At 43.6% G+C, this 13,344-nt stretch overlaps 1 protein-coding gene across 2 annotated transcripts; it reads left to right on the top strand.

Annotated features, from left to right (window-relative positions):
- Positions 1-1,437: 1,437 nt before the first annotated feature.
- Positions 1,438-11,775, top strand: KPNA2 (karyopherin subunit alpha 2). 2 transcript variants are annotated; one of them, XM_082706681.1, is made up of 11 exons: positions 1,438-1,540; positions 2,873-2,970; positions 3,120-3,257; positions 6,046-6,134; positions 6,920-7,188; positions 7,649-7,743; positions 7,846-8,109; positions 8,307-8,540; positions 8,782-8,964; positions 10,675-10,824; positions 11,427-11,775. In XM_082706681.1, exons 2-11 carry the CDS (start codon positions 2,896-2,898, stop codon positions 11,517-11,519), a joined length of 1,590 nt encoding a protein of 529 aa, XP_082562807.1. In that variant the 5' UTR covers positions 1,438-1,540; positions 2,873-2,895; the 3' UTR covers positions 11,520-11,775. The 2 variants fall into 2 exon arrangements, with proteins under 2 accessions (XP_082562807.1, XP_082562806.1); XM_082706680.1 differs by lacking the exon at positions 1,438-1,540 and adding an exon at positions 2,685-2,778.
- Positions 11,776-13,344: the final 1,569 nt, after the last annotated feature.

Below are 13,344 nucleotides of genomic sequence, written 5' to 3'. Positions count from 1 at the left end.
AAAATACCATTTTTAGAATACAGAAAAATTGCAGAAAGAAAACAGATCTTTAAGTCTGACGCTCTGATAACCATTTGTGATGCAAGAAACTGCAAACATTTTCAGAAAAATGTAAAATACAGCATAGAACATACCAGAGCAATTGGCAAGACTTGAATACAGACTATATAATAAATAATAGCATCAAAATTCAGTTGTCTTAGGGTCCCTGGCGGGCTTAGTGAGTAAAGCATGTAACTCTTGATCTCAGGGTCATGAGTTTGAGCCTCAGGATGGGTGTAGAGATTACTAAAACACACACACACACAGACACACACACACACACACACAGAAAAACAAAAAATCTTAAAAAAAAAATCCTTCATGGGGCACCTGGGTGGCTCAGTTGGTTAAGGGTTTGCTTTCAGTTCAGGTCTTGATCCCAGGGTCCTGGTATCGAGTTCTGCAGCAAGCTCCCTGCTCAGCTGAGGTCTGCTTCTCCCTCTGTGCACGCGCTTTCTCTCTCAAGTAAATAAATAAACCTTAAAAATATCCTTAAACAAAACAAAAAAAAGTACATTTGTCCTGAATTTGATGATTGTGGTTGGTCATATAAGAGAATGTCATCAGAAGATACACACTGAAGTATACAAGTGGTTAAGGTACAGAATTTCTGAAAGTTATACTTGGTTGGTTCAAATGTATATACATGTCTTTTTACACACCCACGCTTGTGTGTATGTATGTGTTTGTATACATGAGAAATAGAAAATGTGGCAAAATGTTAACATTTGGCAAATCTGGGTAAAGATTTGCAGCTCTTCTGTATTTGAAAGTATTTAAAAATACTGGAGAAACAGGCATAAGAAAACTTTTATTACCAGATTTGTGGCTTCTATGCAGTCTTTTATGACACAAGCTAAAAAAATAAAAGAACTAAAAAATGCAGCACAAACCTGCCTTAACTTTTCCTTCCATAATGGCCAGAAACCCCTATCAATCAAGTTCCTACTGTGTCCTATCAGGGAGAAAACTCTTAGCAATATGTTTCCATATCAAGATTTTTTTTTAATAACCCACCTCCTCTTTATCAAGATTTTTAAGAAAATTATTTTGCAAGTCAGATGTGTACTGTGGTTAAAGCAGCTACCCGGGCAAAGAACCTACAAGCGACGTCCCTAGCATAAGCCTTCTGCCTAGGCCCCAGGTGCTGAGAACTGACCCGCTGCATGCCGGGATCTGGAGTCTTTCTTCATCCAACTGCAAAGCCTTCTGGGATTGCCCGGCCGCTCCCATATCTCGCGATGCTATCATCTCTACTTCTTGGCCCTGTGACCCCCCCCCCAACTTAACGTGTTTTTCAAATTCGCCAATGGGCACGCAGCGTAGGCTCGAACTGGCCAATCCGAATGCGGGGACACCGGGAAATTTAAATCGCGCCGGCCGGCTGCACGAGCCACACCGTCTTTGGGGTGATTCGTGGTGGACGTTTTGAGGGCAGCTGACCTGCAGCCTGCGCGTCCCGGACCGCCTCCCGTGGAAGCCTGAGCCGGCCGTGTAGGTAGGAATTGAGGCCGGAGCCCGGCCCGAGTGATAACGGCAGACGTGCAGGCCGCCCTCCGCTTGCGGGTGGCGGGAGGGGAGGCCGGGAGCTCACGCCCGACCGGGCTCCCGGCCTCCTTGGTTGGCGAGGCCCCGGGGGCGTCGTTCGTTGACGAGGCGGGTGTTCCGCGGTGCGAGTGCTTGGGTTTTAGGGCGCCGAGGCTCTGCGAACCGCGGCGAGACCTCTGGCGCGTCGCGGCCGGGACAATCCGTGCGGCCCGAGGGCGAGAGTCCCGGGAGACGGCCCGGCGCCTCTGGCCGGTCCTCCGCCGTTTCCCCGTTGCATCTTCCCGGGTGGGGGGCAGGGGCAGGGCCTGGAGATGGGGGTGGCGGTTGGAAGAACTGTGTCTTAACACGTAGGCCCAGGGCTGGCTGTGACACAGCATCGGAAAAGAACAGCACGGAATGAAAGATAACGAAGTAAAAGGAGGATTTGTACTTTGTCCCCATTTGGCGATCGCTCTTAAAGATCTCAGTCTGAAGGGAGGACAGTTGATCGCAGTCTGATTACAGGCATTCACTCGGAATTCCTGCAGATGAAAATGTTGGCGAGATGCTGCGGATGCAGAACCGTGTCTCGAGTTTTCAGTGGTGACACAACATGTTGGGGGAGAACTCCGTAATGTGATGATGAGTCAAGTGTTTCATTTTCAGCCGTGGAGAGTCTACCTATTTTGGCCATTTAAAGACAATAGGGAGAGGCTCCGGGATATGGATTTATTGCTGCTAGGACATGGGTTTTAACTGTGAGCTGAGTTCCCCCACTTTTCTTAAAATTAACTACTTAATTGAAATAGTCCAGTTGCATTGTCCAGTATGGTAGTCACCCAGCCCATGTGGCTAGTCCGGACCGGGATATGCTGTAAGCCTAAAGTACACACAAGATTTCGGAGAATTTGTATGAAAAAAAGTGTAAAATATCTCAGCAACTTCAAATACTATGTAACATGTTGAAATGAGAACATTATTGGATGTGTTGGGTTAAATAAAATAGATTAAAATTAATTTCACTAGTTTCTTTTTGCTTTTTTGAAAAATGTGCTTACTAGGAAATTTTAAATTTATACAGTGTGCTTTCTGTTCCTGATGGACAGCCCTGCTCCAGGAAGTCCTTCCGAAGGGAGGGGACTAATACTGTGTGGCCAGTTCACTATTTCATGGTGCTGAAAAAGGAAGTTGCTCCTGTAATAGACAAGTGTGCGTCCAGTATATGCTCGATAATTCTGTGAATGCTTTTATCGACAAAGCAGAATGATAAAAGGGAAATTTTTTTTTTCTCTCCATCTTACAGCTTTCTCCCTTTGTCTCATAACCATGTCCACCAACGAGAATGCTAATTCACCAGCTGCCCGCCTTAACAGATTCAAGAACAAGGGGAAAGACAGTACAGTGAGTACCTTCTGTTGCTTTCCTATGGTATTTTTTAAAGGCAAAAGCTATTTGGGAAGGGATCAGAGCTTTGAGGAAATTTGAAATAAATGTCCTCACTTAGCAGCAAAAACTGATAGAGTAGGTGAAGTGGTTTATCTTTCTCCAAGGAAATGAGGCGGCGTCGAATAGAAGTTAATGTGGAGCTGAGGAAAGCGAAGAAGGATGACCAGATGCTGAAAAGGAGAAACGTAAGCTCGTTTCCCGATGATGCTACCTCTCCACTGCAGGAAAACCGCAACAACCAGGTAAACACATACTTTAGATAATGAATTACGGCAAACCCACAAAATCAATATGGTGCTTTTCTTAGAAATTTAAATAAGGGGCGCCTGGCTGGCCCAGCCACTTAAGAATCTGACTCTATCTCAGCTCAGGTCTTGATCTCAGGCTTGTGAGCCCAGAGCCCCGCACAGGGCTCCACACTGGGTAGGGAGCCTACTAAAAGAAAGAAAGAAATTTAAATAACATTCCTAGCCTAATGGTTTTAACTATGGACTCTAGGGGCGCCTGGGTGGCTCAGTGGGTTAAGCCTCTGCCTTTGGCTCAGGTCATGATCCCAGGGGCCTGGGATCGAGTCCCGCATTGGGTTCTCTGCTCAGCAGGGAGCCTGCTTCTCCTCATCTCTCTCTCTGTCTGTCTCTCTGCCTATTTGTGATCTCTCTTTCTGTCAAATAAATAAAATCTTAAAAAAAAAAAAAAAAACACAAAAAAAAACTATGGACTCTGTGAAGAGCTTTTTTTATGTTCCCAGTCAATAATTCTGTTCTGTTGTCTTCTTTCCTGCCCACTCTCCGTAATCTGCTGAAGCTGATTCCAAGATCTCCTTTAGCTCTAAACTCCCTTCAGGTTTCCCTGCATTTCTAGCCACCAGTTCAGTCCACAACTGGCCATTCCAGTGTTAACTGAAAGTTAGTGTGTCTGGAACCAATCACTTTCTGGCCTTTTTTGGTGTACCCAATTTTTTTTTCTCCCAAAGATTTTATTTATTTATTTGGCAGAGAGAGAAATCACAAGTAGGCAGAGGGAGAGGGGGAAGCAGGCTCCCCGCGGAGCAGAGAGCCAAATGCGGGGCTCGATCCCAGGACCCCGAGACTGTGACCTAAGCTGAAAGCAGAGGCTTAACCTACTGAGCCACCTAGGCACCCCTTGGTGTACCCTATTTTTTGTGCTTGTCGACCAGCTCTGTTCAAATCTTTTCCCTCCTGAAATATTTTCAGTGGTCTTCTAATTTATCTTTTCCTTTCATTCTGTGCTACATACTATTTACCTAAAGTCTTAAAATACTGCTTTATAGGCACTTGGATGGCTCAGGGAGTTAAAGCCTCTGCCTCTGGCTCAGGTCATGATCTCAGGGTCCTGGGATCGAGCCCCACATCAGGTTCTCTGCTCTGTGGGGAGCCTGCTTCCTCCTCTCTCTCTGCGTGCCTCTCTGCCTATTTGTTATCTCTGTCTGTCAGATAAATAAATAAAATCTTAAATAAAATAAAATACTGCTTTATACCTCTTTTTTGCTTAAAAATTTTGGTAGTTTTATTTTATTTTTTATTACTATTTTTTTATTTTTAAGATTTTATTTATTTATTTGACAGAGAGAGAGATCACAAGTAGGCAGAGTCAGAGTCAGACGAGGGTGGCGAGGCAGGGGCGGGGGAGTGGGGGAGGAAGCAGGCTCCCTGCTGAGCAGAGAGCCCAATGCTGGGCTCCTTCCCAGGACCCTGAGATCACGACCTGAGCGGAAGGCAGAGGCTTTAACCCATTGAGCCACCCAGGTGCTCCGTAAAAACTTTGGTAGTCTTAAATCCATATTCTTGGGCGCCTGGGTGGCTCAGTGGATTAAAGCCTTTGCCTTCCACTCAGGTCATGATCCCAGGGTCCTGGGATTGAGCCTCTTCGGGCTCTCTGCTCAGCAGAGATCTTGTGATCTCTCTCTGTCAAATAAATAAATAAAATCCTTTAAAAACCCACATTGTTTGAAAAAATTTTTCTTGTAAATTAGATCAATCTTAGATTTTCAGTTTATCTTTTTTATCTTTCAAAGATACTGGGGGGGGCGCCTGGGTGGCTCAGTGGGTTAAGCCACTGCCTTTGGCTCAGGTCATGATCTCAGAGTCCTGGGATCGAGTCCCGCATCGGGCTCTCTGCTCAGCAGAGAGCCTGCTTCCCTCTCTCTCTCTCTCTGCCTGCCTCTCCATCTACTTGTGATTTCTCTCTGTCAAATAAATAAATAAAATCTTAAAAAAAAAAAAAAAAGATACTGGGAACCTTTAGTGCCTCAATTTTTTTTTCCCCACTGAATAGTACCTAAGTCCTATTTCTAGAGTACTATATTCAGATCCTATCTTCTTAGAGCACTCCTTGGTCAGCCTAGCAGGAAAAATGTTCCCTTTTCAGAATTCCCAAAGCATCCCAGCTGTGCACTGAAGACGGAGAGTAAATGCTCACGGAACATGAACAGTCCCCATTTGTTTTATGGCTATCTGCTTTTTCGCATTTTCCTTGTTAAGTTATAACAACCTTTCCTCTGGAAAAGAGGATGCTGTCTTTTTGAGTCAACTGTAGCACCAATTCTCAAACTCTTCTACTGCGATTACAACATGAAACATTTTTGTAGCACTGCACTGTGGAAATGCGGAGATTGTAAGCGGAGATAGGAAAACCCCCAGCACGCTGCCCGCATAACTCCGTCCCTTCCTCCCTAACCGCGTGTCTGAAAGCAAGTGATTGAGGCTAATGTAGGAGCAACCTTCATACTGCCCTAATTTCATGTACTAAATTGTTCACTGTCTCCTCTCAGTGACAAAATGCTAGGGTGGTTCTCCTTAACTGGAGATTCCAGGGAGTCGTATACCAAGCTTGAGTCCTGTTCCGTATATGAAAGAACAAATATTTAATAGCCAAAGTAAATGTAAGGCTAAACTTTTTAGTAACTGATTATAAACCTAAAAATGTCTTCACAATGGCAAGTAGGGAGCTTATTGTTTGTATTTAATCTTAAAAATGATTTGTGAAATTAATAGCACTGTCTCCTCGCAGGGCACTGTAAATTGGTCAGTTGATGACATTGTCAAGGGCATAAATAGCAACAATTTGGAAAGCCAGCTCCAGGCTACTCAAGCTGCTAGGTAAGTCTTTCCTGCCAAAGCACGGGTAACCTAAGATAGCAGCCCTTTTGGATTTTTTTTGGTGGGAAAGAGACAGACAGAGGGCATGGGAAAAGTAAAGGTTAAGTCGCCCGTAGGTCTGTTTTCATTAGACTCTTCCCTTAGGTGAAACTGTGATTTTGCATAAATGACAGTTGCCAGAAGTCCTGCTCATCCGCAGTGATAATCGCTGTTACCCTTGTGTTAACCTTTTAAGTAGATTACAAAGTTTTTGTCAAGGTGGCCTTTCCACTTGGCATCGGAGAATGGAAGAATTATTCAGTAGGTGGGATTGGCACGTTCATTTAAAATGGTGCATTTACTCTTACCTTCTGTCACATACAAATATTTGTGACATCCATAACAAAGAATTAATAATTTGTATAGAGACAGTGTGCTGAAAAACAAATTCAAGTAACAAGTGGTAAAGGAAAAGATACTTCAACTCACTGGTAGTTGGGGAAACACAAATTAACAATGGTAGTGTAATTACGTCAGAGATCTAAAGTTTATGGGGATGCACAGAGGAGGCTAATTTACATGATTGGTAATATTTCAATTCTGGAAAGAAGATAGTTCAGGGCACCCCGTGTGGCAGCACCATGTAACCAGTCTGTTCATCTCCGCTCAAATCCCAGAAGATCTCAACATTTAGTACGTTACTAAGAGGCTGTCTCAAGTTCGAAAGCCTTGAATTGCATTTTAAATTGATTTTTAAAGTTAACAGACTTCTCTTGTTAATCATCTTCAACTTTTGTTTCCCTTAGGAAACTGCTTTCTCGGGAAAAGCAGCCCCCCATAGACAACATAATCCGGGCTGGTTTGATTCCAAAGTTTGTGTCCTTCTTGGGCAGAACTGATTGTAGTCCCATTCAGTTTGAATCCGCTTGGGCTCTCACCAACATTGCTTCCGGGACCTCAGAACAGACCAAGGCTGTGGTCGATGGAGGCGCGATCCCAGCGTTCATTTCCCTGTTGGCATCTTCCCACGCCCACATCAGCGAACAGGCTGTGTGGGCTCTAGGAAACATTGCAGGTACTTGGGCTTAAAATTCTTCTGTCTCTTGGGGATATGGGCATTGGGGAGGGTATGTGCTATGATGAGTGAGTGAAATGTGTAAACCTGGCGATTCACAGACCTGTACCCCGGGGGATAAAAATACGTTATATGTTTATTAAATAATTGTGAGCCAATACTGATTTGTCCCTAAATAAACTGTTCTGAAAAAGTCAAACATTTCAAAATAAATAAATAAATAAATGGAATTCTTCTGTCTCTAATCACACTGAGGTTGTCATAAGGAATAGGGACCTGTGTGTTAGGATTTAAGCTTGCTTGCTTCTCGTGCTTGTGCGGGGTGCCAGTGGCATCTCATAAGTAGATGAAGGAGTTTCCAGGAGTGTTGTCTTTGTGTGAGGACGCTGGTGTGCTCCGTCACTGAACATGGGTAGTGCTAGACAAGTAGATTCTGATGAACCTTGCCTCTTTGTTTTAGGGGATGGTTCCGTTTTTCGAGACTTGGTTATCAAGTACGGTGCGGTTGATCCGCTTCTGGCTCTCCTCGCGGTTCCTGATATGTCATCGTTAGCAGTAAGTTACGACTAAAGTCGGGTGACTCACTTCTCGATTCTAATATTTTGCACCCTGTCAAAGCATAGAGGGACCTCTCATTGCATTTCTCTTTCCCCTTAGTGTGGCTACTTGCGTAACCTTACTTGGACACTTTCAAACCTTTGTCGCAACAAGAACCCCGCACCCCCGCTAGATGCCGTCGAGCAGATTCTTCCTACCTTAGTTCGTCTCCTGCATCACGATGATCCAGAGGTCTTGGCAGATACTTGCTGGGCCATCTCCTACCTGACGGATGGTCCAAACGAACGGATTGAAATGGTCGTGAAAACAGGAGTTGTGCCGCAGCTTGTGAAGCTTCTAGGAGCTACTGAATTGCCCATTGTGGTAAGTTGTAACTTTTTAACAAGAATACAGACCATAGGAAGCATGGTCAGTTGATACTAGTGTCGACACATTGTCTGTTTTAGGCCACCAGGAGCCTCTGACTTGTCAAAACCTTTAGGGTGTAGAGTTTTTTGAGTAGTGCTGGAAGAAATAAAAGAAAACTGTTGGCATCAACATTTTTTTTTTTTCCTTTTCAGACTCCTGCACTAAGAGCCATAGGAAATATTGTCACTGGGACAGATGAACAGACTCAGGTTGTAATAGACGCAGGAGCGCTTGCTATCTTTCCCAGCCTGCTAACAAACCCCAAAACTAATATTCAGAAGGAAGCCACGTGGACAATGTCAAACATCACAGCTGGCCGCCAGGACCAGATACAGCAAGTTGTGAATCATGGATTAGTCCCGTTCCTCGTTGGTGTTCTCTCTAAGGTAATGAGGTCTTAGTGCTTGGTCATAGGTTGTTAGTACTTCCGGATGGACATTTGGTAGAGCTGTGCTTGGTAAGATTCTTAATGAACTAGTGTTGGGTTCTAAGTCCTTTGTTAAATAGTGGCCAGTAACCCCTTTCACTTAAGGTTAGAAGGAACCAGGAGTTTTAGATCTTGTTTTTCTATAACTGCACTTTTGGGATCTTATTTTTACAATTGTTATGTTTCCTTGTGTTTATTAGGCAGACTTTAAGACACAAAAGGAAGCTGTCTGGGCTGTGACCAACTATACAAGTGGTGGGACAGTTGAACAGATTGTATACCTCGTCCATTGTGGCATAATAGAACCATTGATGAACCTCTTAACTGCGAAGGATACCAAAATTATTCTGGTCATTCTGGATGCCATTTCCAACATCTTTCAGGTAAGTCATAAGGTAGCGTTTGAATTGGGGTTTGATGGTAATGGATGATAACCAGACTCGGGGAGGGCAGCTAAGTTTACTTAGTAGCCACAGAATTAGAAAGGCTGTTAATGTGGGGCACACTCTTGGTAAGATGTGACAAGGGATTATAAGAGATTTAAAGGAGATGACAAGTGGGTGACCTGAATTGAAATCAAGTCTATATGTGGACACGATTCATTCCTATCTGTTTTGCCAAAAATCTTTAATTTTCTAATGTCCTACTGAATTTTGGTGCAATTAAATTTTGATGACTTAGTTATCTAATTTTATTTTTCTTCTGGTTCCCTTCCTTTTAACCCGAGTATGCTAGCATGTGGCACTTTGTCACAGTGGTTGGAGTTAAGTAGGTTCTACCTAATGGCTTTAAATTCCTGATTATGGAAATTTTACCTAGAAGAGTCAAGTCGAGTCTAGAATAATGATGCTTGGTGTATCCATTACCCAGCATAAATAATCTGTCAGCATTTGGCCTATTTTCCTACTCCCCCTTATTTAAACCCTCTAAATTATTTTGAAGCAAATAAATTATTTCATATATAAATATTTATATACCCTAAAGTTTGAGGACTTTAAAAAAGGTGGGGCACCTGGGTGGCTTAGTCGTTAAGCGTTAAGCGTCTGTCTTCAGCTCAGGTCATGATCCCAGGGTCTTGGGATGGAGTCCCACATCAGGCTCCCTGCTCAGTGGGGAGTCTGCTTCTCCCTCTTCCATTCCCCCTGCTTGTGTTCTCTCTCTTGGTGTCTTCCTGTCAAATAAATAAATAAAATCTTTAAAAATAAATAAATAAATAAGGCTACCCACAATACCATTTTTATACTTAATACATTCTTGATATCAGCAAGTAATCCAAACAGGATAATTTATTTTTATACGCCTTAGGCCATATTTGCCCTTAGACAATGGTTCTGTGCCTTGACTACACTTTAGTGTTATCTGAGGTGCTTTTTAAAAAGGATTCTTTTGGGGCACCTGGGTGGCTCAGTGGGTTAAGCCTCTGCCTTCGGCTCAGGTCATGATTCCAGGGTCCTGGGATCGAGCCCCGCATCGGGCTTCCTGCTCATCAGGGAGCCTGCTTCCTCCTCTCTCTCTGCCGCCTGTCTTCCTTGCCTACTTGAGATCTCTGTCTGTCAAATAAATAAATAAAATCTTCTAAAAATAAATAAATAAAAAGGATTCTGTTTCTGTATTAGTTCACTCATTTGTTCATTTATGAGACAGAGCCTGTGGGGGAGGGAGAGGGAGAGAGAATCTCAGCGGACCAAGTGCTGAGCGCACCGTGGGGTACAGTCCCAGGACCCCTGAGATGATGAGCTGAAACCAAGAGTCAGAGCTTAACCAGCTGAGCCACCCAGGTGCCTCTGAGGCGCTTTTATAAAAGAGGAATTTTTGTTCCTATCACAGACCCACTGAACCTGGACATGGTGGTGTTTTTAAAGTTGCCCAGGTGATTTTGATGCACAGAAATGAGAGAACTAAGATCTGGCTGAGCGAGTACAGATCTCATCTCCTTGAATTTTTAGAAAATGCAAACTGGAGATAAAACCATCTCATAGGATTGTCAAAGGAACTTTCAAGTGGTTTTCTGATGTATCAATATGCAAACATGAACATTGTTTTTATTAAAATAGAACCTTCAGTAAATTCCAGTAAACTTGGACTTTTTTTAGGCTGCTGAGAAACTAGGTGAAACCGAGAAACTTAGTATAATGATTGAAGAATGTGGAGGTTTGGACAAAATCGAGGCTCTACAAAACCATGAAAATGAGTCTGTGTACAAAGCTTCATTAAACTTGATTGAGAAGTATTTCTCTGTAGAGGTGAGTGACATGGTAACGTTAACGAGATTTTGGGAAGTACACAAAGTCAAGCCCCCAAGATTTTTTTTCATTATATTTTTCAAATGAGTCCTGTGCCCTTGTTAAATATGGCAAAATATCAGTGTGAGTAAGACATGGTGTACATAGTTGCTCCTTAAATGTTTGCCTTGATGGTCATATAATCTTTAACTAGAAATTTTAAAGATTTTTAAAAATCCCCACTCTGCTTCGAATGAATAGTGTTATTAGAGACTTAATATCTCCAGAGTAAGTTTGTGTAGGAGCTGATGGAGAAGTGGGCCAACCTCACGCATAGGCCATCTTCCATTTCTACTGAAAAGTGACGGGTGGGTAAGAAAATGTCTGTTGTGCTAGCTTTCCTTTGCCCATTCAGAACCTTCCTTTCCCAGTTGCCCCAGAATTGGCAAGTTTTAGCAACCCTCCCTCCCCTATTCCAAATACTGAAATGTGGTTCAGCATCAAAGGTGTGATAGCAGATGAAGACCTTCAGAGTAAATACAGACTTCTTGGCAGACTACTGCCTGGAAATGTGCTATGTTTGCAGAATTATATCGTTTGGTTTTGTTTTTTAATATTTCCAGGAAGAGGAAGATCAGAATGTTGTGCCAGAAACTACCTCTGAAGGCTATACGTTCCAGGTTCAGGATGGCACTGCTGGGACCTTTAACTTTTAGCTTGTACAGCTGACGCAGAAAGTTGTTTGTGGTGTGCTTTGTTTGGTAGAAGTTTGTCTTACTGTTTCTCTACTAAGAACTCTTTTTAAATGTGTTTTGTTATTGTAGCACTTTTTACAACAAAACTCTACTTGACCAGTTCCAAACTGTAAAAACTGTATGAAGCTCCTCCTGCCAGTGGGTTTCTTATTTCTATGTGGACTCTCCTCTCTTGCAGTGTCCTGTAAATAAAGATAAAATTCCATCCTTTTCTTTACTTCACCGTTCCTATGTCCTGCTTTTTCTGACTTGGAGTTTTTTTTTTTAAGACTTTAAGATTTTATTTATTTATTTGACAGAGAGAGAGGGATCACAAGTAGGCAGAGAGGCAGGTAGAGAGAGAGGGGGAAGCAGGCTCCCCGCTGATCAGGGATCCGATACGGGGCTCGATCCCAGGATCCTGAGATCATGATCTGAGCCGAAGGCAGAGGCTTAACCCACTGAGCCACCCAGGAGTCCCTGATTTGGAGTTAAGATTGCAGGTGAAGGGTTCGGGACCCAAACCCTTATGAGTAAGCAGAGGTGTGGTTCTGGTTGCAGATCTCGTTTGACGTCAGTTTTGTGAGGCTGTCAAGGATACCAGGGTGATGACTTTTTTTCCTGCCCACTTCCGAGTTCTGGCTTTGCTCTAGGCTTCTTCCATTCTTTGTAAATAATGGCTGTGGGCGCTTCCAGGTGTCCTATTCTGTACACACTAGTCAGAATAGAATTTTTCAGAAATTTTCATAGAAAAATGAATAAAAATTCCTAGAAACCCTCAGCCAGGGTCGTCTTAAATCTCGCTGGCCAGAGAGATGGGATTAAAAAAAATGTATATGTATATATATATTTTTAAAAGATATTAGCTATTTATTTGACAGAGATCACAAGTAGGCAGAGGCGGGGGGGAATCTGGTTCTCTGCTGAACAGAGATCTCGCCCGATGCAGGACTCGATCCCAGGACCCTGAGATCATGACCCGAGCCAAAGGCAGAGGTTTAACCCACTGAGCCACCGAGGTACTCCTATATATGTATATTAAATTTAATTGCACGTTTCCTCGAGCTACAGGTAGCATTCATTTTTCCCAAACTTCAAGGCTGAACGTGTTCTCAGAGGGGTACGTTGGTTTACCCAGAGTTCTGTTTAAGGGGTGGGGTCCAAGTGGCTTCTCTCTTAAGTTTATTTCCCATCTGCCCTTTCTGTCCAGTCCAGGTGTTAAAGCCACTAATCTAAAGAATGGTTATGCTATTAGCAGTGTAGGAAATGGATTTGGGGGAGAGGGAGGGTTAGCCGAAGTGCCCCAGAGGTCAGGACAAATGAAATGCACCCTGAAAGCACTCCTGTCTGTCCCTCCGCTGCTGGCCGGAAAGCGGGGACCCGGGCTCCGCAGCTGAAACCGGCCAGCTCCGCCGGCTTGTTCTCCCAGAGAAGCTCTAGAGCTAGGGGGTGGGGGTGGGCATTTGGGTTGAAGACGAGAATTCGAAGGGCTACCGTGTTCAGTAAAATAAGCTAGTTTTGCAAGTCAGTGGTAGTATAATGAACAGATTTCCGTTTACTTTGTCTCAGTACAAAGGAAAGTAAGGATATTCTCAGCCCCTTCAGTTCAACCTTCGCCTGAGCACAGGTTTGCCTTTTGCAGGTAAACCGGCTTTTAAAGTGGCCGCTACAAAATACACACGTTGAATGCTTGCTTAGGTGGAGAAATAGTAACTTGGCTAATGCTTATTTGAAACACCTCCTGCCGCCCAGTTTTTAAATTTGGAGCACCAAGCCATGTTACACCTGGTCCTCCCGAGCTCCGCGC

This window comes from Mustela nivalis (genome assembly GCF_964662115.1).
Source record: "Mustela nivalis genome assembly, chromosome: 17".
In the NCBI taxonomy this organism is placed as follows: Eukaryota; Metazoa; Chordata; class Mammalia; order Carnivora; family Mustelidae; genus Mustela; species Mustela nivalis.
The sequence above is the reverse complement of the archived record's forward strand: the minus strand, read 5'-3'. Positions and strand labels throughout refer to the sequence as shown.

Excerpts from the sequence above, each read along its gene's own strand:
- KPNA2 (XM_082706680.1), top strand. The coding sequence starts at position 2,739 with ATGGTGCTGAAAAAGGAAGTTGCTCCTGTAATAGACAAGT. Across the intron at positions 7,189-7,648 it reads GGCTCTAGGAAACATTGCAG|GGGATGGTTCCGTTTTTCGA; the intron begins GTACTTGGGCTT and ends TCTTTGTTTTAG. Across the intron at positions 8,110-8,306 it reads CTACTGAATTGCCCATTGTG|ACTCCTGCACTAAGAGCCAT; the intron begins GTAAGTTGTAAC and ends TTTCCTTTTCAG.